The sequence below is a fragment of the Penicillium atrosanguineum genome (assembly GCF_028827265.1).
Source record: "Penicillium atrosanguineum strain IBT 20685 chromosome Unknown utg000001l_segment0_segment0, whole genome shotgun sequence".
Taxonomy (NCBI): domain Eukaryota; kingdom Fungi; phylum Ascomycota; class Eurotiomycetes; order Eurotiales; family Aspergillaceae; genus Penicillium; species Penicillium atrosanguineum.
The window spans coordinates 266,574-289,341 of record NW_026623133.1 but is presented as its reverse complement, the minus strand read 5'-3'; the positions used below and the strand labels follow the sequence as shown (position 1 = coordinate 289,341).

The 22,768-nt window shown below is 51.4% G+C and overlaps 9 protein-coding genes across 9 annotated transcripts; 6 read left to right on the top strand and 3 right to left on the bottom strand.

The window, feature by feature from the left end:
* Positions 1-749: 749 nt before the first annotated feature.
* Positions 750-2,318, top strand: N7443_000107 (sugar porter family MFS transporter; the record flags this gene model as incomplete). The annotated part of the gene is made up of 1 exon (XM_056880163.1): positions 750-2,318. The coding sequence occupies one exon, from the start codon at positions 750-752 to the stop codon at positions 2,316-2,318; it is 1,569 nt and encodes a 522-aa protein (XP_056745401.1).
* A 1,316-nt stretch (positions 2,319-3,634) lies between these two features.
* On the bottom strand, positions 3,635-4,573 carry N7443_000106 (Mitochondrial import receptor subunit tom20; the record flags this gene model as incomplete). Its single annotated transcript, XM_056880162.1, has 3 exons — positions 3,635-4,111; positions 4,174-4,368; positions 4,427-4,573. The coding sequence occupies 3 exons, from the start codon at positions 4,571-4,573 to the stop codon at positions 3,635-3,637; spliced, it is 819 nt and encodes a 272-aa protein (XP_056745400.1).
* A 988-nt stretch (positions 4,574-5,561) lies between these two features.
* N7443_000105 (1-3-beta-glucanosyltransferase gel2) lies at positions 5,562-5,900 on the bottom strand (the record flags this gene model as incomplete). Its single annotated transcript, XM_056880161.1, has 1 exon — positions 5,562-5,900. The coding sequence occupies one exon, from the start codon at positions 5,898-5,900 to the stop codon at positions 5,562-5,564; it is 339 nt and encodes a 112-aa protein (XP_056745399.1).
* Positions 5,901-7,858: 1,958 nt separating this feature from the next.
* Positions 7,859-8,526, top strand: N7443_000104 (TOM complex receptor protein TOM20; the record flags this gene model as incomplete). The annotated part of the gene is made up of 3 exons (XM_056880160.1): positions 7,859-7,916; positions 7,991-8,236; positions 8,321-8,526. The coding sequence occupies 3 exons, from the start codon at positions 7,859-7,861 to the stop codon at positions 8,524-8,526; spliced, it is 510 nt and encodes a 169-aa protein (XP_056745398.1).
* Positions 8,527-9,341: 815 nt separating this feature from the next.
* Positions 9,342-11,014, top strand: gel2 (1,3-beta-glucanosyltransferase gel2; the record flags this gene model as incomplete). The annotated part of the gene is made up of 3 exons (XM_056880159.1): positions 9,342-9,350; positions 9,463-9,593; positions 9,703-11,014. 3 exons carry the CDS (start codon positions 9,342-9,344, stop codon positions 11,012-11,014), a joined length of 1,452 nt encoding a protein of 483 aa, XP_056745397.1.
* A 461-nt stretch (positions 11,015-11,475) lies between these two features.
* On the bottom strand, positions 11,476-14,912 carry N7443_000102 (F-box and WD domain protein; the record flags this gene model as incomplete). The annotated part of the gene is made up of 2 exons (XM_056880158.1): positions 11,476-14,510; positions 14,573-14,912. The coding sequence occupies 2 exons, from the start codon at positions 14,910-14,912 to the stop codon at positions 11,476-11,478; spliced, it is 3,375 nt and encodes a 1,124-aa protein (XP_056745396.1).
* Positions 14,913-15,474: 562 nt separating this feature from the next.
* On the top strand, positions 15,475-17,865 carry N7443_000101 (MRX complex nuclease subunit; the record flags this gene model as incomplete). The annotated part of the gene is made up of 1 exon (XM_056880157.1): positions 15,475-17,865. The coding sequence occupies one exon, from the start codon at positions 15,475-15,477 to the stop codon at positions 17,863-17,865; it is 2,391 nt and encodes a 796-aa protein (XP_056745395.1).
* A 468-nt stretch (positions 17,866-18,333) lies between these two features.
* N7443_000100 (acyclic terpene utilization AtuA family protein) lies at positions 18,334-20,317 on the top strand (the record flags this gene model as incomplete). The annotated part of the gene is made up of 3 exons (XM_056880156.1): positions 18,334-18,367; positions 18,415-18,740; positions 18,800-20,317. 3 exons carry the CDS (start codon positions 18,334-18,336, stop codon positions 20,315-20,317), a joined length of 1,878 nt encoding a protein of 625 aa, XP_056745394.1.
* A 761-nt stretch (positions 20,318-21,078) lies between these two features.
* On the top strand, positions 21,079-22,641 carry N7443_000099 (uncharacterized protein; the record flags this gene model as incomplete). Its single annotated transcript, XM_056880155.1, has 3 exons — positions 21,079-21,137; positions 21,211-21,737; positions 21,767-22,641. The coding sequence occupies 3 exons, from the start codon at positions 21,079-21,081 to the stop codon at positions 22,639-22,641; spliced, it is 1,461 nt and encodes a 486-aa protein (XP_056745393.1).
* Positions 22,642-22,768: the final 127 nt, after the last annotated feature.

Sequence of the window (22,768 nt, the reverse complement as noted above, 5' to 3'; positions counted from 1 at the left end):
CTCTCTCTTACCCTCCTTCCTTACTCATAGTCCGAAAGTAAGGCATTTGATTGTATGTAAGATAGATTGGACGTCTCCATAAGGGTTGAAGGAGAGTCTCGTGCCTAGCAGGTTCCATGGAATAGTCAGAGCAGAGGCCGGGCCACAAACTGTAATTAAAGTTCAGCGGAGTTTCGGAGAAGCACAGAAATCGCCTCGTGATTTTGAAAGTACTGCTTTAGACTTAGTGCGTTCATGATAGGTTTACCCTTTCTCTCGATCTGGTTAGTTACCATCTGTCAATATGGGGAAAATTGATTTCATTGGCCCACGCCCTTTGATAGAGTCTCAAAGTTCCTCCTTTTCTCTTCCCCAGACTGAGAACGCATTTCCCGGTGCGGGGCATAACATCTCGGCATGCTCGAGAACTGACGCTATTCTAGAACTGGAGACCAACCCGACGGTCAGATATTGTCAGCTCATCACAAGTGGTCCGTGCTAATACGCCCCACGACAATAGGTTCAGGCTTTCGAATACGCGATATAGACTAATATTTTGCCGTTTATAGTCTGTAGCACAAAATCGGAAGACTAAACCCCAGAGTCGAGTTAAGCCATTCAAGCCTCAGTGGCATCTTCCTTGCGGAATCACGGATATATGTGATGGGAAGGTGATATAAAAGGGTCAGAATCACGGCAATCTCAGCCTTCATCGACATGTTATAGAATCTTCCTACCTTACAAATTCAACAGGTAGACCCGTGATCAAGATGACCCACCACGATGAGAAGCCAACGACTGAAGTTCGCGACAACCCCGTTGATATCCCTAGTGAATGGAACCTGCAACGTGTCTTGCCAAATACCGACAAGCCGTGGTATAAGCAGCGCCATCTTTTGCTCCTCAATCTTGGGATGGTCATTCCATATCTATCGTCGACCACGAATGGTTATGATGGATCTATGCTCAACGGCCTGCAGTCGATGTCACAATGGCAAACCTTCTTTGGCAATCCAACTGGTACCCGCTTGGGTTCACTTTCCAATGGTGTGATATTTGGTCAGATTCTCGCTTTTCCGATTGCTCCTTGGCTCTGTGATCACACTGGCCGACGGTTCCCCATCTTCATCGGATCGGCGCTCCTAGTCATAGGAGCCATTCTTCAATGTGCCGCCCAGAACTATGCTATGTTTTTGGTCTCCCGTATGGTGATTGGATTCGGTGGTTTAATTGCTGTCGAAGCATCGCCCATGCTAGTCAGTGAATTAGCGTATCCGACACATCGCCCTGTGCTAGTCGGATATTATAACAACCTATGGTACCTTGGGTCATTGCTCGCTGCATGGATCACATACGGAACCTACTTTATGGGCCCTAATATTTCATGGGCCTGGCGCATTCCCTCTCTCCTTCAGGGGTTCTTTCCCTTGCTGCAAGTTCTCTTTGTCTATCTTCTACCCGAGTCGCCGCGTTACCTCGTGCAGAAAGATCGCTATGACGAAGCGCGAAAAGTGCTGACGAAGTATCACGCTGGTGGAGACGAGAACTCGCCACTAGTAGACTTCGAGATGCAAGAGATTATCTTGACAATCCAGGCCTCGAAGGAAACCAAGTCCGGCTATCGAAAGTTCCTTAGTACGCGGGGTAACCTACATCGCCTTTTGATCATTATTGCAGTACCTTGCATGATGCAGCTATCAGGCAACGGTCTGATCGCATATTACCTACACCTTATTCTCAACTCGATTGGCTTCACCTCAGATCCCCAACAGCTCCGAATCAATGGGGGTTTGGCAGTTTTCAACTTCGGAGTCTCGATCATCCTCTCCTCGTTTATGGAAGCTGCTGGTCGGCGAAGGCTATTCCTCATTTCGACGATGGGAATGTTGGCTTGCTACGTGATATGGACAATTCTGTCCGCAATTAACGAGCAGAGAGGCTTTAATGACACCAGTCTGGGCACTGGCGTTATTGTGATGATATTTATGTATCAGCTCTTCTATAACGCCGGTCTTAACGGGCCCCCGTGGGTCTATGTCACTGAAGTACTTCCTACGCATCTCCGTGCTAAAGGAACTAATATCATGCAAATAGCTTCGACTTGTGCTATTCTGTTCAATGGTTACGCGAACCCCATTGCAATGGATGCAATCAGCTGGAAATATTACATTGTTTACTGCTGTGTGATTGCTGCTGAGTTTGTTCTTGTCTATTTCTGCTTCCCTGAAACTAAGGGTCACAGTTTGGAAGAGGTTGCGTTGATTTTTGATGGAGAGAAGGCTTTCGGTGAGGTCTCTGAGAAAATCTCTAGTGAGAAACAGAACTCGGGAGAGGCTTGAGTTATTTGTCATGGGATCGGAAAATTGTCAAAGGAGCTATTTGAATGTCTGCTTGTGTAATTTCAGCTGAACTTGAAGTTAAAGACGAATTACATTCTTTTTGTTACAGAATACCATTGATGAAAATGTAGGTCTGCGATGAGGATCGCTGCCGATCTCGATGTTACGGTCCCACGGAATAGTACCAAGTAGCGGGGGCTCTGTGATCCGGTAAAGCTGTTGATAACCTCTGGGCGGTATATTCTTACTTGTCTTTGTTTTCACCGGGGATATATGCTGTGCTGTCTGACTTAGACTACGAGTTATTTGGACCCCTAGCATCGCAGTGGGGTCTTTCGGTGTAATTTTGGTGCGGTAGACCTATCAACATTACAAATAATAAATGCATGGGATAAGAAGTTGATGACTCTCATTTTTTGAAATGTAAGGCTTGCATGTAAACGCTATCTTGAAAAGAAAGATAATGACTATATTAGTCTTGCGAGAAAATGAAAATTCCGGGTTACGAGAAGAATTACAGGGCGGCGGGCCCTTCAGAGTGATTCTGCACATCTGTGAATGCGGGTAGAGTGTACAGATTCAGCAATCTAATGAAGACTGTGACAGGAGACATCAGTCCTCGGGACAAGGATAGAGCTCTCGCTACAACTGCTCGCCAGGATTAGCGTCACAAGAGTCGGGATGCCCATGGGTATTCTGGAGACACATGTTTTGCAGCGTTGGAGATCAAGTCTTGGATCTAAACTAATTTTATCTTCTTCTCCTGAACAAAATTTAAAATGATGTCAATCAGGCCATTGTGGGCATCAGCTGCAGCAATCTCGAGGGGACTGGATGAGATATGTTCAGAAGGTTTGTAATTTTTGTGACGCTGTTTGCCCTCTCTTTTTTATTTGCATCTGCTTTATCAGCTCCCCTGCCCTATTGATAAGTCTGTCATAATTAAACGGCAGAGTTAGCAGTGGGCTATGGACGACTTTGTTTTCCTGACAGCGGACCAGCTCCAGAACGCTGGTAACAACCGGACAGATAATTAAGGTTCCGATCATTCGACAACTGCCACGAAATATTGCGACTATTAGCGTGCAGGTCCCCGGATACTTTGCTCAGAACCCGAGAATGTGCTTTGAAATTTGAGGGCCGGTTACCCGGTACGGCATGCCCGCTTTCTGATTGACTATGAATCCTTCCGATCTACGGAATCCACCGGTCCCAATTCTGGCCGGTGTGGAGTACTCTGGGGACAAGGTCGTCTAGCGCAAGTATCACTATTATGAGTTGGCTACATTCGGCACGGGCAACTAATGGCGGCCTCCCTAAGCGGGAGGAGGAGGAACACAAGCACGGAAGATTCCAACGCTTACCCGATCTTCTGCGCTATGTTTCTGGCCTGGGCCGACCACTCGGTGCACGCAGGCGCGAGCCTTGGTTCTCCCCAGTAGACGTTGCAATCGAGTTCCTGCCAATACAACCACTTCATTTGGAGCCGCAGGAACACGCAAAAAAGACGCCTCGCGACCTACACCGTCGCTGCCTAGCTCCTCTGTGGATTCAAGGTCTGCGACTTCTAAGCCGTCATCAGCGTCATCCTCCCGAATCAATATCGTCAGTGTGCCGCCGTCCATATGCGGAGGAGAATAATCGCCGCCCTCAACGATCATCCGTTGCGAGTTATAGTATTGTATGCCCATCGACTCATAGTCAAGAACGGGCGTTCCCGTCAGGGGTATCTCCGACTCGAGAACATCACAAAACACCGTACTGAACAACTGGTCTCGAGAATGTTTCCAAATCTAATATTCGCAGAATTAGCTCGAGCGTTTACTATTTTGGGGAGGCGGACTGGAGTTCCTACATCATGCAGTGCTTTGACAGAGCCAAAAAACTCAGCAGGGGGGGCAATATGACCGTCTCGCTGGTCGTTCTTCCGAAAGAAATTGATGCCTTCCTTTGGTATTGGCGTCGTTCCACGAATAAGCTCCGTACCAAAGCCTGCATACCCCCAAGTTCTCTGTTTTATTCCATTGGGGAGCTGGAAAAAGTTCCGGGCCTAGGAAACGTTAATGTGAACTGATAGTAAGGGTCGGCGTCAGGAAAATGAAACCGACATCGCGCGATAGGCCTCCAGCAACCGCCTGCTTCAGTTCAGGGGCCCATAAGCGAAAAGCGCCGTATTTACGTAGGGCTTGTCGCAACCTGGAAATGGTTGCGGGGTTTTGTTTTATCGACAGGTCAATAATAGGGAGAGAGTCCATGTTAATATTGCTGATGAGAATGCAGGGAGAGAACTGGAGTAGTAGATGTCGAGCAAAGTGGGGTAGTAAAGTACGCCCGAAATAGCTTAGTTTCATTTGCGTTGTGATTTCTGATTGTACTAGGGGTTCTCGACATTCTGGAATTGGGACTTTCAAATTAAATAAGCCTCTGTTCAGGGAACTAAGTTGTATGATTCGCAAAGATCCGACTGACCCAAAGAAGGTTATCTCTATTCAGTTCCTAGATGCAGATAGAAAGAGTGGGAACGGGACATCTCTATGAGATGGGACCTCAAAATTCCGCTGCAAATAGAAACCATCTTGGCAGCAAGCCATATAGACATCCCATATAGGCAGATGGAAGCGTCGTGTCAATCCTACGAACGTGGCCGCACCTCTGCATGTTTTGCACGTTTCTTCGATAAGTTGGGACGCACCATTTAGCTTTCTGAGATTTACTTGGTCTATCATTATTAGTGTACAGGAGTGATCGAAATCAGTTTCACCGCTTTGCTTCATAGAATCTTTCTCGAACCCTACTGTGAAACACACAAATCTATAATTGACTTAGCTTTATTTCAAAGGTCGTTTTATATCGAAAGATCCAGATGCTATGAGACTAGGTCCTATAAATTACTACCGAAACGCTCGATAATCAATATTACCGCCTTATTGCCCCTCATTTTTATGGTCTTTCTATTATCACCGTCCCCACTCTTGGTAGCAAAGTCGGATCAGGTGGTAAAGTCTATTCTTTTCGCATAGTGTGTATTAGGCTAAGCCATGATGGAAGAATAGTTATAGGGAGTTAAATCAGAGGGCAGTAATAACTATATACATATTATTAAATTCAAGTATATGAATTAGTTTATCTAGCCATTCTTTTTCAGCTTCTCTTTTCCCATTACAGCAATGCTTCAGAAGTAGAAAAAGTAACCGGATAAGTTTGCCCTAATGTTTATTGCCGTTTGACTAGGCAGTCCCTAAGTCAATTGACAGCCTTAGCATCATGACCCGAAGATTTCCAGGTAAAGGCGAGATTAGCCATACTCGTCAGCGTGTCGGGATGATCCTCGCCGAGCTTCGTCTTGCGAGTCTCCATCACCTGCACCTCGAGTTGCTCAGCCTCCTCCCATCGGCCCTGCTTCATATACGTCGACGCCAAATTATTCATACTGATCAGCATGTCGGGATGGTCCTCGCCGAGCTTTGTGTTGCGAGCCTCCATCGCCTGCACCACGAGCTGCTCGGCCGTTCCCAGGAACTCAATGGGCCCGAGCCGGAACACCCAGATCAAGTGCAGCACATGATACGCGATAACCGGCATTGTCCCATCCACTTTCCCCCGATCACCTCGTTGAGGTCCGCAGCTTTGAGATGGCCCCCAAGCTCCCAGGAACTTCGAGATCGTCAAGTCACGTGCATTTCCTAACACCTAGCATTCCCCAGACTTTCTAGCCAAAGTCATTTAACCTACTCACTGAGCAGAGGGGTGAGCAAGGGTGAGCAAATGGAGTCGCTCCATTTCCCTCTGGCTGTCGGCCACTGTCCTGCCAAACCTCTCTTCAATCAACGTCCAGACTTCTCTTCGCAATACGGCGCCAAGACTCCCTCTCTCAATGCTCAAAATGATCCAACACATGATATTGATTAAATCACTGACTGCCTCGCAAATGGCTAGAGCTGCCGAGTGTAGTAAACGTTCCATAATCAACATCAGCAACAACCTCCGCCGGTCAGGAAATGTCAGAGCACCCTCAACTCGAGTCGGTCGGCAACGAAGTATAACTCCTCCGGTGATAGAAGCACTCTGTGATCGCCTTCTCGAAAAACCCAGATTATGCGTAGATGAAATGGTAAACTTTTTATGGGACGAGTTCCGTGTCCAGGTTACAGATTCGGGCCTCAAACGGGCTCTTGCTTCAGTGGGTTGGTCGAACAAGGTGGCTCGACAGAGAGCAAAGGAACAGAATGCGGATTTGCGAGATTTCTACATACATTAACTGTCGGATTTTCAGTCGTATCACTTGGTTTATGTGGATGAGTCTGGATGTAGTAAACGGATTGGATTCAGACGGACAGGCTGGTCTCCGTCCGGCACGGCGCCATTGCAGGTAGCCAACTTACACCGCGACCAGCGGTACCAAATACTGCCCGCATATTGCCAAGGTAGAATTGTGCTCTCTCGTATCTTTCAGGGCTCCATGGATGCTGCTATCTTCGAGGACTTCATTGATCAGCTTCTTCGGTATTGTGGAAGATGACCTGAGCCGAAGTCTGTTCTGGTTATGGACAACGCCTCTTTCCATCGTTCTGATTGTATCGAGGAAATATGTCCTGAAGCAGGAGTAAAGCTAGTGTATCTGCCACCTTACTCACCCGACTTGAATCCTATTGAGGAGTTCTTCTCAGAATTGAAAGCCTTCATTAGACGGAACTGGATGCGGTATGAAGAAGACCCAGAACAGGGGTTTCAAACTTTCCTTGAGTGGTGTATTGAGGTTGTTGGATCTCGAAGACAGAATGCCTTAGGCCATTTCCGACATGCTGACGTGGTTATTGGGACTCACGACGACTAGTCGATAGGGTTTGAAGCGTTATGGCGTTGGGTCCTACGGTGGCACAATATATGTATACAAACAGTTATCAAAATTGCTCGATTATCTGCAAGCTCTAACTTTTGAGGCTTCATTATCTACTGAAAGAGTTACATCAAGTAGAAGTGATTAAAGAGTCAATCTAATTTATATACTACAGTAACGCCTTCTTACGCCTCTTACACGTTCAAGCTACGCAGGCCGCAGCTTGGTCGATCGGCGAGACACTTTTCACGCACTGAACCCATTGGCCAATATCTCTCACGAATTGGCGCGTGATACCTACTATAATTCCTTTGTCGATAAAGAATGGCGGATCCTGGTCCTCATAGATCAGTGTAAGTTCCGTTTGGTTAAATGCCATTCAACCTACTGTACTTTACCTACAATTACCAATTTTGTGGTAGAATTTCACAGTTCCCGCTGGCTTCTGCAACTTTAAGTCTCTTCTTTTATCAATTGACTATCATCATCAGCATCAAGACTTAGCTGTGTTAACCAAAACTACACTGACGTCGCGTCGCCAGAGCGGGAGAGAAAGGCCGACGGAAGAACGTAAATCCCCATCAAATTTATCGTCCAAACAAGCGCATCATCGGTCACTCCCATCTCCATCCCATCCATTCCTCGCTCTCGCCCTTCTCCTTGTCGTTTCACACCCGTCAATCCACATCCCCTTCCTTTCATCATGCGGACGTCTCTTTTGGTGGCTGCGTCAGCCGGCACGATCGTGACCGGACTGCTCGGTAAGAGCTCCTCGGACTCGAGACCACGAATCCCCAGCACCTTACTAATGGCCGATTCTTTGGTGGAACGATAGCCTATGCCATGTACTTCGATCACAAGCGTCAGACCGATCCCGACTTCCGCAAGTCCCTGAAGCGCAACAACCGCCGTCTCGCCAAGGTCGTCAAGGAACAGGAGGAAGCCCAGGGTGCTGAGCAGCGCGAGGCCATCAAGGCTGCCGTTCAGCGCGCCAAACAGGATGGATTCCCCGCCGACCTCGAGGAGAAGGAGTCCTACTTCATGAGCCAGGTCGCCAAGGGTGAAGGCCTCTGCGCCGAGGGTACGTCATCAGCGCCCCGAACCTGGGGATGAAGTCAATCCCCAGTCTCCCTATTGGATGCTAATTCAATGTGCACAACTATAGGCACCGACCAGATTGAGGCGGCTCTCGCTTTCTACAAGGCTCTCAAGGTCTACCCCCAGCCCAAGGACCTGATCTCCATATACGATAAGACCGTGCCCAAGGAGGTCCTGGAGATCTTGGCGGAGATGGTGGCTATGGACGCTGGTCTCAAGCTCGATGGCTCGTTCACCGGCGAGAGCAGTGCCGATAACCACGGCGTCGAGTAAACGCTCAAAATTATCCCAATCCCAAGACGGTCCGGTCCAATCCAAACGCGCCTGGACCCGACTTTGTCTTGGAAAAACCCTTGGCTCGCCTCGGCTGTAATATTCCTCTCTCACCATCCTCCTCATCCTTTTTTTTTCCTATCCCCGATCCAAACGCCCTGTCTCCGATCTCCACTATTCCCTTTCTTTCGTGTGTACTCTTGTATATGTATTGGGTCTTGGCCCGAGCCGGTGGCATCAGGGGCCTTGGTATTTCTCGGCGCCAATGATTGAATCTTTTTTTTTCGTTCCAGTTTTTGTCTGCATCTTACATGGGAGGGAAGGTGATATACAGGCTGTATTTTAGAGTGAATGAAAGAATTCCAGGCAAAGGGCCTTCACAAAAAGAAAATGGTAGAGTAGAGTAGCGTAGCGTCGAGTAGAGTAGATCATAGACGAGATGAAACAAGGTACACAAGGGGTACCTGGCACGCCGTATGAAGTCAGAGCATAACTCGGGTACCCACCATGTATCAGATTGGAGACGGAGCAAGAGCCCTAAGGGCACTTGGTCCCTTCTGGCCGCCGTGGTTGGACCCTTTGACCCTAATCCACTCCACCTTCATCTCTTGTTTCCCCCGCCGATCCCTTTTCCCTCTGCTCCTTTTTTGAAGCAGTCTCTTCCATCTAACGGGTCCTTTTTAATCGTCTTCTTCCAGTCACTCGTTGTTTTCGCGCTTTGCGCTGTCACTCGCTTAATCCCACACTCGTCAATCGCTTCGTTTGTCTTATCTCTCTCCGTCTGACCGTCTGATCGTCTTATTCCAAGTTTCAGAATGGTTGTGGTACGTGCTGCCCCTCGCGCAAAGTGACGCGCAGAACGCCTGTGGTCCTATGAATCCTATGGTTTCAATCGTTCCAATTTGGGACAAATCAGTATACTAACGCGATCCATAGTCCGCCGGTCGTTTCTTCACGGCCGCCTGTGCCCTGGCTGGCTCCGCATTTGCCCTGAAAGCTCTCGAGGTCGATGGCAAGGACTTTGTCAACTCCGATACCAAGGAGCGTTTCCAGATCATCGGTGTTGAGTGAGATATCCCGCATTCCCTCTCTTCCGTCTCTTCCGCGATCCGCAATTCCGCCCTCCTTGCTTCCCCCCGCAATGCGCTCTGACGTCTGACGTGTGTGATATCACAGTTACCAGCCCGGAGGCACCGACGCCGTCAACACGAAGAGCGACCCATTGACTGACAGCGATGCCTGTATGCGTGACGCGGCTTTGATGCAGCGTCTAGGTATCAACACCATCCGCATCTATAACATCCAGCCGACCCTGAACCACGACAAGTGTGTTTCCATCTTTGGCGAAGCCGGAATCTACTTGATTTTGGATGTCAACTCCCCCTTGCCCAACGGCTCCCTGAACCGCGTTGAGCCCTGGACCACCTATGACTCTGCCTACTTTGAGCAGGTCTTCGGTGTTATCGAGGCCTTCAAAAACTTCGAGAACGTGTTGGGCTTCTTTGCCGGTAACGAGGTTATCAACGAGGATGCTACCTGGCTCGCCCCTGCCTATGTTCGCGCTGTTGTCCGTGACATGAAGGACTACATCGCCAAGAACGCGCCCCGTACCATTCCCGTTGGTTACTCCGCCGCTGATGTCCGTAACATCCTCACCGACACCGCTCACTACTTTGAGTGTGAGATGAGCAACTCCACCAACTCTCGCATTGACTTCTTCGGTCTGAACTCTTACTCCTGGTGTGGTGATGCTTCCTACAAGTCCAGTGGTTACGACGTCCTGACCGAGGACTTCGCTAACGCGACCGTCCCCGTTTTCTTTTCCGAGTACGGCTGCAACGCGGTGACCCCCCGTGTCTTCACCGAGGTCCAGGCTCTGTACGGGGAAGAGATGACCCAGGCTTTCTCCGGTGGTCTCGTCTACGAGTGGACCCAGGAGAGCAACAACTACGGTCTGGTGAAGGTCAACAGCACCGACGTCGTCACCACCCTCGTCGACTACGACAACCTGCAGGCTCAGTTCAACAAGATTGACATGGCCCGTATCGAGAAGAGCAACACCTCCCAGACTTCCGTCAAGGCCGAGACCTGCAGCCCCTCCATCATCACCTCCGGCAAGTTCCTGAACTCCTGGGATCTGCCTGCCACCCCCTCCAACGTCACCGACTACATTCAGAGCGGTCTGCCAAATGCTCCCACCGGGACTGCTGTCACCGTAAGCGGCGGTGCCATCTCCCAGACCGTCTACGACTACACCGGCAAGAAGATCACCGGTGTCGAGTTCAAGGTTCTCTCCGGTGACCAGGTCAACTCTCCCTCCGGCGAAAGCAGCAACAGTAGCAGCAGCAGCAGCAGCGGCAGCAGTACCTCGACCTCTTCTTCCTCTACCGGCACCTCCACATCCAAGAATGCTGCCTCACTGAACGGTCCCTCTGTCGCCATGGGTGGCCTTGGTGGTCTCTTCATGTTGATTGCTTCTCTTCTGTAAAGTGACAGATGATTCGATAGATAGAGCGGAAGTATATGACTGGATATACGAGACTCTTCGAATCTCTGCACCTTTTTAATATTTTTATTGTTGGTAGTTTTTTTTGTGATTTACTAGATTCCCTTGCACATTGTTTCGTTCTCCCAATTTGCTAGACCAATAGATCTCATGCTTTATTTCAAGTATGCCCGAAGTCAATGTCTCTTCCAAAGACCGAATAACTTGAAAATTGGGGTACATTGTAGTCGGAACGGTAGTCTATAGACAATTAAGTCTACTTCAACTCGGTAAATGCGCTTGTGTGAGACAGGAGAAAACCTCGCAATGTATTCAGATTGGAAATATGCAATTGAGATCTAAAAGTAAACAGGACTGATATCGCGAATTTGACCGAATAAAGATCGCATGAAAAAAAAACGAGCTTTAAATCGCAAAACTACAAGGTCACGCGCAACAAATGACTACAACGCCCGAGCCTTTCCTTTGCCCTTGCTGGAGGACTGAGAAGAGGAGAATGCCCCCGATTCAAGAGCCGGAAATTCTTCCCATTCTTCGTCAGTCGCCCGGCTTTGATCTTCGGCCAAGCTGAGCTGAATGGCAAAATCCAAATCGGTCATTTCCTTCTGCTGGCTACCCTCGGCATTGCCCTTCCCTGGAGAGGATGGGGTACGTCGTCGCATCCCCTTGGCATACTTGATCGGGATGGACGGCGTGAGGTCGACCGGTGGAGAGGCAGACCCCTCGTCGAGAAGACTTAGGCGAATGGCTTCAGCAAGATCATCATCCACTTGGTGATCTGCAGCACCGTGGTAGGGAGAGGACGAGGATGACACTTCCGCCGCCCCGAATGAACTCGGGCCAGTAGTGTCCGGGAAAGAGCTGGCAACGGAGCTTGCGGCCACTGTCAAGTCACCCTGCTTGATCGCGTCCCCAGCATATGCTTCCTGACTCAAGAGTTGGGCATACTGGAGCAGCTGCTCCTCATCGATATCTGGACCAAGGAGATCTATGCCGAACCTTTGGCTCAAGTGGAATCTCTCCTTCTCGTCCGCAATCCTTTGTCGTTCGATTTCGACGCGTTCATCCTGAATGAAGTCATTGATAGCGCCTCGTCCACTGTTGTTGAAACGCTGTCCATCACCGGCCCCGTTATCACCGCGCATTGAGCGGCGAAGGCGTCGCTTGCTACTCTTGTATTGTTCGGCAGCAGATGAGCTGTACGACCAATAACGCAGATGCGTGCCAAGAGAAACCATTCCACGAAGATTTGTTGGATCTGGGTCCAGGCAGATAGCTCCAGTGGCGAAAAAGTTATTTCCAACCCCAAGCATGGATGCTTCTGCCTGTACGAGTCGGCGACGAGCACGAGACGAGAATCGAGAATTGATAGTCCTGATGGGGCGGGTTGAGGACGCCAATGGATCCCAGGCTTGCACCAAGCCATCATTACCACCATGCACCAGGTACAACGATGTCAATGCCACAGAGGAAACCTGGGGCGATTCGGTTTGGATGATATGCAGCGGAGGAATGGAATTGATCACATCCACATTCTTGGCGGCAAGTGCTCGAATGTCCCAGACAAAGACTGTGCCGGCGTTTGTTCCTACTGCAAGGTATCGAGCTCGTTGCCCGGGAACTTCAAGATCCGATCGAGGCTTGTCCATGTGCGGGAGCATTGGCGAGGAGGCAGTAGAAGATGACAAGGAACTTCCAGACATCCCTAAAAGAGGATCCTCCGCCGCCGTGAGGATAGCAAATGAAGAATTGTCCAGTGCACTGGTCGTGACTTCCGCGGACTTGACATCCCCAAACGTGAAATCGGAGATCCGCCACAAGGTGTTCACGTCAGAGATGGACTCACTTGACCGAGCTGACGAACGCGACGGCGGAGTATCATTGGCAGCTAGGCTCGGCAAATAGGTAGGTCCTCCAAAAAGTGAGGTAGGGAGTTGTTCGGCTTGTAAGTGGGAAAGCGACGGTATTGAGTTCAAGTCGGACTTGGCCGCAGAGCGAACAAATCGTCGGATCGATGCTTTCTCGGGCTCGCCTCCTCCGCGGGCAATGACAAGGACTGATTCACCAGAACCATGCGCATCATCACCTGCGAAATCAACGTGGAGATCACATCGCATGTTCCAGCCTTCGCAGACCTTGCGGAAGTGCTTCGGTTTGTACGAAAAAAACTTCTCAATTTCCTTCGTCTCCGCCGCAATTTGCTCTGCCTTAAGTTTCATCGAGTCAGAGGAGGATCGTGGGCTGTAACTGCCATCGACCGGATCTCGGCTGAAGGGATCTGGGCGTGCTGCACGTCGACTCAATTCAATGATCTCCCACCGTGCAGTTCTTCCAGTCTTCCAAGCAAGTTCATCCATCTGCTCGGGACTCAGCTTCACCGTCAAGGGAACCTCGGGTTGGCTCGGGAGATCCGTGAGATAGAAAACTTCACCGAGGGCATTGAGGGCAACAGCCCAAGCTCGTCGTTGAGAATGACGCTTGGGTGAATAATTGTCGTCCACAGCAATTCCAATAATAGGAACACCAGGACAGAGAACCCATTTTGCGGTGACCTGTCCTCGTTCGTATCGTCGCTCATATGTTGGATGGGGACCCAGCGCATACGCCGAAATAACACCAGATGACGAACCAGACATCATAGCAATCAAGCCGCCGGTTGTCTTCAGGATAGAAGATGACTTAGCTATCCAGACGGAGCATACTGAGTGCGTAGCCATCTTTACCGCAGGAATACCCAAGTGAGGATGAGATCCCAAGTCCGAAGGACCCAGGTAGCGTCCACGTTGCTCCGTCGTCGAGATAAAGTAGCTTCGACCACCAGGGCACCCCTCTCCATATACCATGCCGTACGGCTGGCTCACATCCATTGAGTTAGGTACACCAACCATGTCGCCAGACCCAAGGCCATACGGTGCATCGCCCGGGAATACGTCCGCAAAATGCCGGAACATCTGGAGATCAGATAGCCCCCAGGTGCTCACTTTCACTGCCGACGGATCGCTAGCAGAAGCGATGCCCTGCTCCGAGGCGCCGTGGATGAATGTTGGGTCCTTATTGGAACCGTTGAAGGCCCCGTGCATCTTACTCACAGGAAACATCAACTGCGAGGTGTATGTTGCAACTGCACTTCCGTTGCGAGCGTTTGCCGAGCGCACAGTCCCATGCTTTTTAGATGGCTGAAACTGTGCTGGCTTGCCTCGAGACAGCGACCGCATTAGACGGGTTCGCAGGATATACTCACTGCGCCATGATGCCAGCGCTGTCAGCCGCGCAAAAAATCGCCGATCCGACATCAAGTCCACCTCATCTGCTGCAGGACGATGTCCATTCTCTGTAGCCTGGGGACCCGGGAAGAACCGGGAGAAGGCAATTCTCCATGCATGGGGAGTGGTGACCAGGGCGTGAAATCGACGAGATACCAAGGTGATGGCCGAGAGAGACTGCGGAGGTAGGTGCGACAAGATGTGCGTGAGAACCTCTGGGCACAAATGTTAGCAGTGGCTCTTCTGCGGGGGCGGGGCAGTTCGGATGGTTTCATACCGTTCGGTAGAGACTCCAGAGGCACGTTGAACTGGCCTGTTGAAGCGATGACTCGAAAAGCTAGATCGGCGCCTTTTCTACCAGGTGTTCCAGCATTCTCGTACTGGCTCACACGGTTGACTGACGAAGATAGCGGGGCTTCCTCAGCGTCGCTCAGGGGTGGGTGGTCCGCGCTTGGCGACGGCAGATCCAAGCCTGAAGAGTCTCCGGACACCTCATGGTGGAGAGGGCCAGAGACTGAGCGACCATCGATGTCATTTCCATGCTGGGTAGGGCTAGGATTGGCTTGTGATAAGTGAGGTGAAGTATGTTGAGATACGACAGTCGGGTCTGATTGCATAAAAAGAACTTGAAAAAGAACCGAGAGTAAAAGCGACTGAGCCAGTGACTAGACCTGGACCAGTCGAGATAGTGCAGTGAGTTGTAGAGGGGTTGGAAGCGTGCGAAAACGAGGCGTTGCAGAAGAGAAGATACGAAGGCGGAAGAGTGGAGAGGCAACGTGCAGCGGCCAACACGCAAATACGGTGACTCATGAAGATTCATTGACCAACTGGACCCGCGCGGATCCTGACATGCTGATACGCTATATTGAAATTCTCTCGTCTCGAAAGATGCTGTCTATCAATTTGAATTAATTGAATCTGTCTTCGAAAAGGAAGAGCTGATTTTGCTGCTTGGCCGCTCTTAACGCGTCGCATAGCACGTGACAGCGCGAGGCAACACACGCAGCGCAACTTAGTCAACTTGCAACGTCCCTTGTCGTGAATGACGGTCTGCTGGTGATTCGATGACCGATCCTCGTGTCCGACCGAGCATATACTGTTATTACGTACATCTAGAATACCAGGTGGCTCCTGGAATACGGCAGTTGGCGCGCGTATATTCGCGGTCCGTGAAGCGACATGCCGGGCATCAATGGTGAGTACTTTGTAACCCTATTATTTTCTTCCACCTCTCTGACCACTTTGCTAGATGCGGAGACCATCCGGATTCTTGTGGCAACGGACAACCATGTGGGATACAACGAGCGAGACCCCATCCGTGGGGACGACAGCTGGAAGAGCTTCCATGAGATCATGTGTCTGGCCAGAGAACGCGATGTCGACATGGTTTTGCTAGCGGGAGATCTATTCCATGAGAACAAGCCCTCGCGCAAATCTATGTACCAAGTCATGCGCTCCATCCGCATGAACTGCTTTGGCGACAAGCCTTGCGAGCTGGAGATGCTCAGTGATGCCAGCGAGAGCTTCCAGGGCGCGTTCAATCATGTCAACTACGAGGACATGGATATGAACATTGCTATTCCGATCTTCTCCATTCACGGGAATCACGACGATCCCTCTGGGGAGGGTCACCTGGCCGCTCTGGATCTGCTCCAAGTGTCAGGTCTTCTCAATTACTACGGGCGAACTCCTGAGTCGGATAAAATTGAAATCAAGCCAGTTTTGCTTCAAAAAGGACGAACAAAGCTCGCCTTGTATGGTATGAGCAACGTCAGAGACGAGCGACTGTTCCGCACTTTCCGCGATGGCAAAGTCAAATTCTTCCAACCCTCTGTCCAGAAGGATGACTGGTTCAATTTGATGTCGGTGCATCAAAACCATCATGCTTACACGGAAACAGGCTACTTGCCCGAGAATTTCCTGCCCGGCTTTATGGACCTGGTCATTTGGGGGCACGAGCACGAGTGTTTAATTGATCCCCATCTCAACCCAGAGACAAAATTCCACGTCATGCAGCCAGGTTCATCAGTTGCAACATCGCTGGTCCCGGGAGAGGCAGTGGCGAAACAGGTCTCGATTGTCAGCATCACAGGTCGCGAGTTTAAGTCCGAACCTATTCGCTTGAAAACCGTCCGACCTTTTGTGATGCGAGAAATTGTGTTGTCCGAGGAAAAAGGAGCTCAGAAGCTTGCCCGGAAAGACAACAATCGTACCGAGGTGACCCGATTCCTCATGTCCATTGTTGAGGAGCTGATTGAAGAGGCCAATGCCCATTGGCGGGAGATGCATGGTGAACCTGATGATGGGGAGGAAGAGTCGCAAGAGATTCCCTTGCCACTTGTGCGCCTTCGTGTCGAGACATCCACGCCAGAGGGTGGGGTTTATGATTGCGAGAACCCGCAGCGGTTTTCGAATCGTTTTGTGGGCAAAGTCGCGAACGTGAATGACGTGGTGCAGTTCCATCGAAAGAAAAAGGCCGCAACATCGAGAAAGACGGATGCTCATATTAATGAGGCAGCTACCTCCAACCTCTCAGCACTGGATACAGTGAAGGTAGAACAGTTGGTGAAGGAATTCCTCTCTTCACAATCACTGAGTATCCTTCCTCAAAATTCATTTGGGGATGCGGTAGCTCAGTTTATCGATAAAGACGACAAACATGCCATGGAAATGTTTGTCAATGAATCCCTGGAGGGACAGGTGAAGCATTTGATGTCTTTGGACCGTGATGCAGATGACATGGATGATGAGGAGAGAGCCCAAAGCTCCTTAATGATGGCCATGGAGAAGTATCGCACTCAGATGGAAACGATGTTCTCCAAGGGGACCAAAAAACGTACCACTGGTGGAAAGAAACGGTTCAAGCCCAAGCCGGTCAACTGGGACTCCGAGTTTGACGGTTCGTGGGAAGATCAGCCGGGCGCTCTTATTCATTCCGATAACGAGGGTGTGGATCCAGCTGAAGAAGAGGCTGGTGAGGATGGCAGTGCTCCAGCCCGCAGCCGTGTGACAACCACCACCACGCGTGGCCGCGGCAGAGGCCGAGGAACTGCTCGAGGAGCGGCAGCCAATTCCCGGACCACAGCAACCAAGGGTAGCAATGCCAAAGGACGCAAGAAACAAGTCGTCTCTGATGAATCGGCTTCTGATAACGACGTGATCATGCTCGATGATGCTGCAGACGATGCTGCTGCAGCCCACGTCATTTCCGACGAGGACGAGGACGACTCCCAGGCGTTATTTGTTAAGCAACCCCGTGCAACGGCTGCCTCGAGGCGGGGCGCCAAAACTACATCCATCACTCCTGCTACTGGACGTCGAGGCGGCCGTAAGGCCGCTTCTCCAGCACCGTCATCGGCCACAATGGGTGGAACCGCGCCTCGTCGAGCGGCTGCGCGATCTGCTAAGCCGACTCAATCAACTCTGAACTTCAATTCGCAGACCAGTGCTCCTCAGTCGTCACGGCCAACTCGCTCCACTCGTAACGTCAGTGTCATTAGCGATGATAATGACGATGACGATGATGCCTTCGAACCCATGCCGAGCTCGAGCTCAAGGCGGCGGCGATAATTGGCACCATGCATTTCTATTATTACAATCTAGCGTTGATATATTTCGATATGATCCCTAACGAATGCATAAACTATTATACACCGAAATATTCATGCGCACCTATTGGTCCAGTGATGATCTCCCAGAGTCCCTACTGTACATAGATATATATTTGTGGGACTTACGCCCCACTTGTAGACTATTGAGGTAATGCTCGTGAACACCGCGCACCTCAAATTGGAAGAGACATCAAACCCCTAGAACTAAGGATCAGGGTTGGATGAAATGTACAGGCTCTGAGTAGGATCATTTTCTTGATTTGATGTAGCATAAAATACGTTATCCGATCGTCCAACCCCCGCATTCTCCGCATTTTCAGCCGAGCTGCCTCGGTGTTAACTTTGGATGCCACAGCATCCGGCATCTCTTTCAGCTTTGGGGGCATTGCCTTCCACATGGTTCAACTGCCAGGATAAGAGCAACACTATGGCTTTTTCAGGTCGTCCCATTAGAATCGCAGGTAGGTGGCTTCAACTGGGGTCCAAAAGTCGTCGCTAACCCATTCAGGCGCCTCGGGCTCTGCCTCAGACCGTCGACATGCAATTGCGGAATTTGCACGCCATTATCCAACGGACCCGGTGGATGTCATCATCGCCGATTTCATGAGCGAGTTCAACATGGCCACTGCCGCGGGTCGACGAGCGGACCAGGCAGCATCCTCTGATGCAGCGGCACCAGCATACGATCTTTCATTCTTGGAGGCATTGGATCCGGCACTAGAAGACCTGGCCAAGTATGGGATCAAAGTAGCGGTAAATGCAGGCGTCACGGATACTAAGGGACTCTACGAGGTGGTCGTAAAGATGGTCCAGGAGAAGGGATTGGATTTGAAGGTCGGTTGACTTCCACTTTCTGATGATCTCTCGGTGCGCCTAATCTTATGCTACGATAGGTCGCATGGGTCTCGGGAGACGAGGTACTTCCTGCCGTGCAGAAGTCCTTGGCGGCGGGGGGATCGGAATTTCACAACATCTACACCGGGGAGCGTCTGGCAGACTGGTCCTTCGAGCCTATCTACGCACAATGCTATCTTGGAGGTCTAGGAATTGCCGCTGCACTCGCCGAGGGAGCAGATCTCGTGCTTTGCGGACGAGTATCCGATGCATCCCCCATAATTGGCGCGGCCTGCTGGTACCACAGCTGGCAGCGTGATGAGCTGGACAAGCTCGCCAACGCCTTCGTCGCCGGCCATCTCATCGAGTGCAGTAACTATGTCTGTGGTGGGAATTTCACAGGTTTCAAAGCCCTGGAACAGGGCTGGGGCAATATTGGATATCCAATTGCTGAGATCTCCAAGGAAGGCGATGTAATCATCACAATGCAAAAGCACGCAAGTGGTGGTGCGGTGACGGTTGATACCTGCAAGTCACAGTTGCTGTACGAAATCCAGGGACCTTGGTACTACAACTCGGACGTCACAGCTGTACTGGATGGCATCCATTTCGAGCAGCGAGGTGCCAACCGAGTGGCCGTCCACGGGGTTCGGTCTGGACCCCCTCCGCCCACCACCAAGGTCGGTATCACTGCTCGCGGTGGCTTCCAGGCGGAGGCTTGGTGGTTTCTCACTGGACTGGATATCGAAGACAAAGCGCGGATGCTGGAGATGCAGATTCGCCGGCTGCTGAGCCCGTACTCGAACCGGTTCACCAGCCTCAAGTTCGATCTCCTGGGTTCCAGTCAGCCTGATACACGCGATCAAAACCGTGCCACGGTGCCCCTGCGAATCGTGGTGCAGGCCCCACGAGCGGAGGATCTATCCCCAACGCGGTTCTTGAAACCCATCACGGACAACATCATGGCTGGGTATCCCGGCGCCACCTTTCACCTGGATATGCGCCAAGGCTTCCCTCGCCCCCTCTTCGAGTACTATGTGACGCTTTTACCGCAGCAGGATGTGCAGCATCGCGTACATCTTCCCTGGAAGCCCACGGCGCGTACTCAGATTCTCGATATTGCCCCTCCACCACTCACCAAGACGTACCCCTCGCGACAACCTTCACAGGCGGTCACGCATACCGAAAAAGCAGTCGACTTGGCCAGCGATTTTGGACCAACCATTCGTGGACCGCTGGGATGGATCGTGCATGCACGGTCGGGAGACAAGGGGGCCGACTCCAACTGCGGCTTCTGGGTCCGCTACAGCGACGAGTACCTGTGGCTCCGCACACTGTTGTCGGTGAGCACGGCGCGGGAATTGCTGGGTGACACGGGCCGCACTCAGTCGCAGCTAGCGATCGAGCGTTTCGAACTGCCCGGTCTCCATGCGGTACACTTTTTATTCCGTAACTTATTGGATCGAGGGGTCGGAGTGACCAGCACCGTGGACGTGCTGGGGAAGAATGTCGCGGAATTTGTGCGGGCGCGGCACGTCGATCTCCCCCTGCGCTTTCTGAACCGGGGCAAACTGTAAATTGGCCACAACGTCTCTACATCACATACGTCGGGGGTGACCAGGTGGACACCTGCTACCACAACGAGCTAGAGCGAAGCAAGCTCGGTGTAATGAATTGCCGGATAAGGAAGCAAAGCAGAGATCTCTCGGCCGATCTACTGTACTGTAGTCCCAGTCCATCCAGTCTAGCTGTCCACTCATCCAACGTGAATGTTCTAATAGGTCCTTGGCTCTGGCTCGCTCTCTTGCTCTCCAAGTCTAAACGTGGAAAAGACCCCGAAAGAACCCCACCGAGGGTAGCCGGGCAGATGTTGCTCCGCGCATACATCAGGATGATCGTTTAGGTTCCACTCGCCCCTCCCTTTGGCCCGGTATGTGGCATATGCTCTCGAATCATAAATGCTCGAAAGGGATGATAAAAGTATGATTGGCCGGTAGATGTATCAGCAATGCGGATTAGCTGATGCGGATTAAGGTAGAAACTTCCTCGGCTCATAGGATACCGGAATTGGGGAGGAAATGTCCCCGCGCAAGAAAAGGAGGGGGTGAGCTCGGCCAGCGGTACGCGAAGGGACTTACTCCGACTGGCACATTGTGCGGACCCACATGTATCATCATGTACCTTGTTCGCCCCGCGCCACTGGGTAACTTGAGTAATGCTAGGAAATACCGTGGCGCTGGAGAACCCCGCAACTTGCAGATTCATTTGGTTCCGTATAAAGAGCTCTCCCTGCCCCTTTGCTGTTGCCTCCTCCTCATCTGTGATATCCAAATCAATCATGGCGCTTTCTACCACCATCAAAACTCCTAACGTGACTTACGAGCAGCCTCTCGGCTTGTAAGTACCTTTGGTCCAGCTAGTAGCTAGAAGCTACAATGCCTTTGATTTGCTCTAACCCTTCCCTGATCAGGTTCATTAACAACGAGTTCATCGCCGGTGTCGACGGCAAGACCTTCGAGACCACGAACCCCACCGACGAGAAGGTTATTACCTCGGTCCACGAGGCCACCGAGAAGGATGTCGACATTGCCGTCAAGGCTGCTCGCACTGCCTTCGAAGGTGCCTGGCACACTGTGACCCCTTCGGACCGTGGCCGTATGCTCACCAAGCTGGCTGACCTGTTCGAGCGTGATATGGAGACCCTGGCCAGTATCGAGGCCCTCGATAACGGCAAGGCTGTGACCATGGCCAAGGTGGACATTGCCAACGCTGCCGGCTGCCTGCGCTACTATGGTGGCTGGGCGGACAAGATCACCGGTCAGACTATCGATACCAACACCGAGACCCTCTCCTATACCCGCCATGAGCCCGTCGGTGTCTGCGGTCAGATCATTCCTTGGAACTTCCCCATCCTGATGTGGGCTTGGAAGATCGGCCCTGCCATTGCCGCTGGTAACACCGTCATTATTAAGACCGCCGAGCAGACTCCTCTATCTGGTCTGTACGCCTCGAAGCTGATTGTCGAGGCTGGTTTCCCCCCGGTGTCATCAACGTCATCTCCGGCTTCGGCCGCACTGCTGGTGCCGCGATCTCCAGCCACATGGACATTGACAAGGTTGCCTTCACTGGTTCCACCCTGGTTGGCCGCATGATTCTGCAGGCGGCCGCTAAGAGTAACTTGAAGAAGGTTACCCTCGAGCTGGGTGGCAAGTCCCCCAACATCGTCTTCGACGATGCCGATATTGACAATGCCATCTCCTGGTCCAACTTTGGTATCTTCTTCAACCACGGCCAGTGCTGCTGTGCCGGTTCCCGCCTGCTGGTCCAGGAGGGTATCTACGACAAGTTCATTGCCCGCTTCAAGGAGCGCGCGGCCCAGAACCAGCTCGGCAACCCCTTCGAGTCTGACACCTTCCAGGGTCCTCAGGTCTCTCAGCTCCAGTTCGACCGTATCATGGAGTACATCAACCACGGCAAGAAGGAGGGTGCCACCGTCGCTGTCGGCGGTGAGCGTCACGGTACCGAGGGCTACTTCATTCAGCCCACTGTCTTCACTGACGTCACCCCTGACATGAAGATCGCCCAGGAGGAGATCTTCGGCCCCGTCATTGCTGTCCAGAAGTTCAAGGATGAGGCCGAGGCTATCAAGATCGGTAACAACACCAGCTACGGTCTTGCCGCCGCCGTCCACACCAAGAACGTCAACACCGCCATCCGTGTCTCCAACGCCCTCAAGGCCGGTACCGTCTGGATCAACAGCTACAACATGATCTCTTACCAGGCTCCCTTCGGCGGCTTCAAGGAGTCCGGCCTCGGCCGTGAGCTCGGCTCCTACGCCCTGGACAACTACACCCAGGTCAAGACCGTCCACTACCGCCTGGGCGATGCCCTGTTCGGGTAGATGGATTCTTCTATGAGCAATGATGAACGATTAAATTTGTCTGTATATACCAAAATTTGAATGCACCTGAGGCTTGGTACCGTCTTCAATTTCTATATCTTATCTCCGTATCTCTGTATCTCTGTCT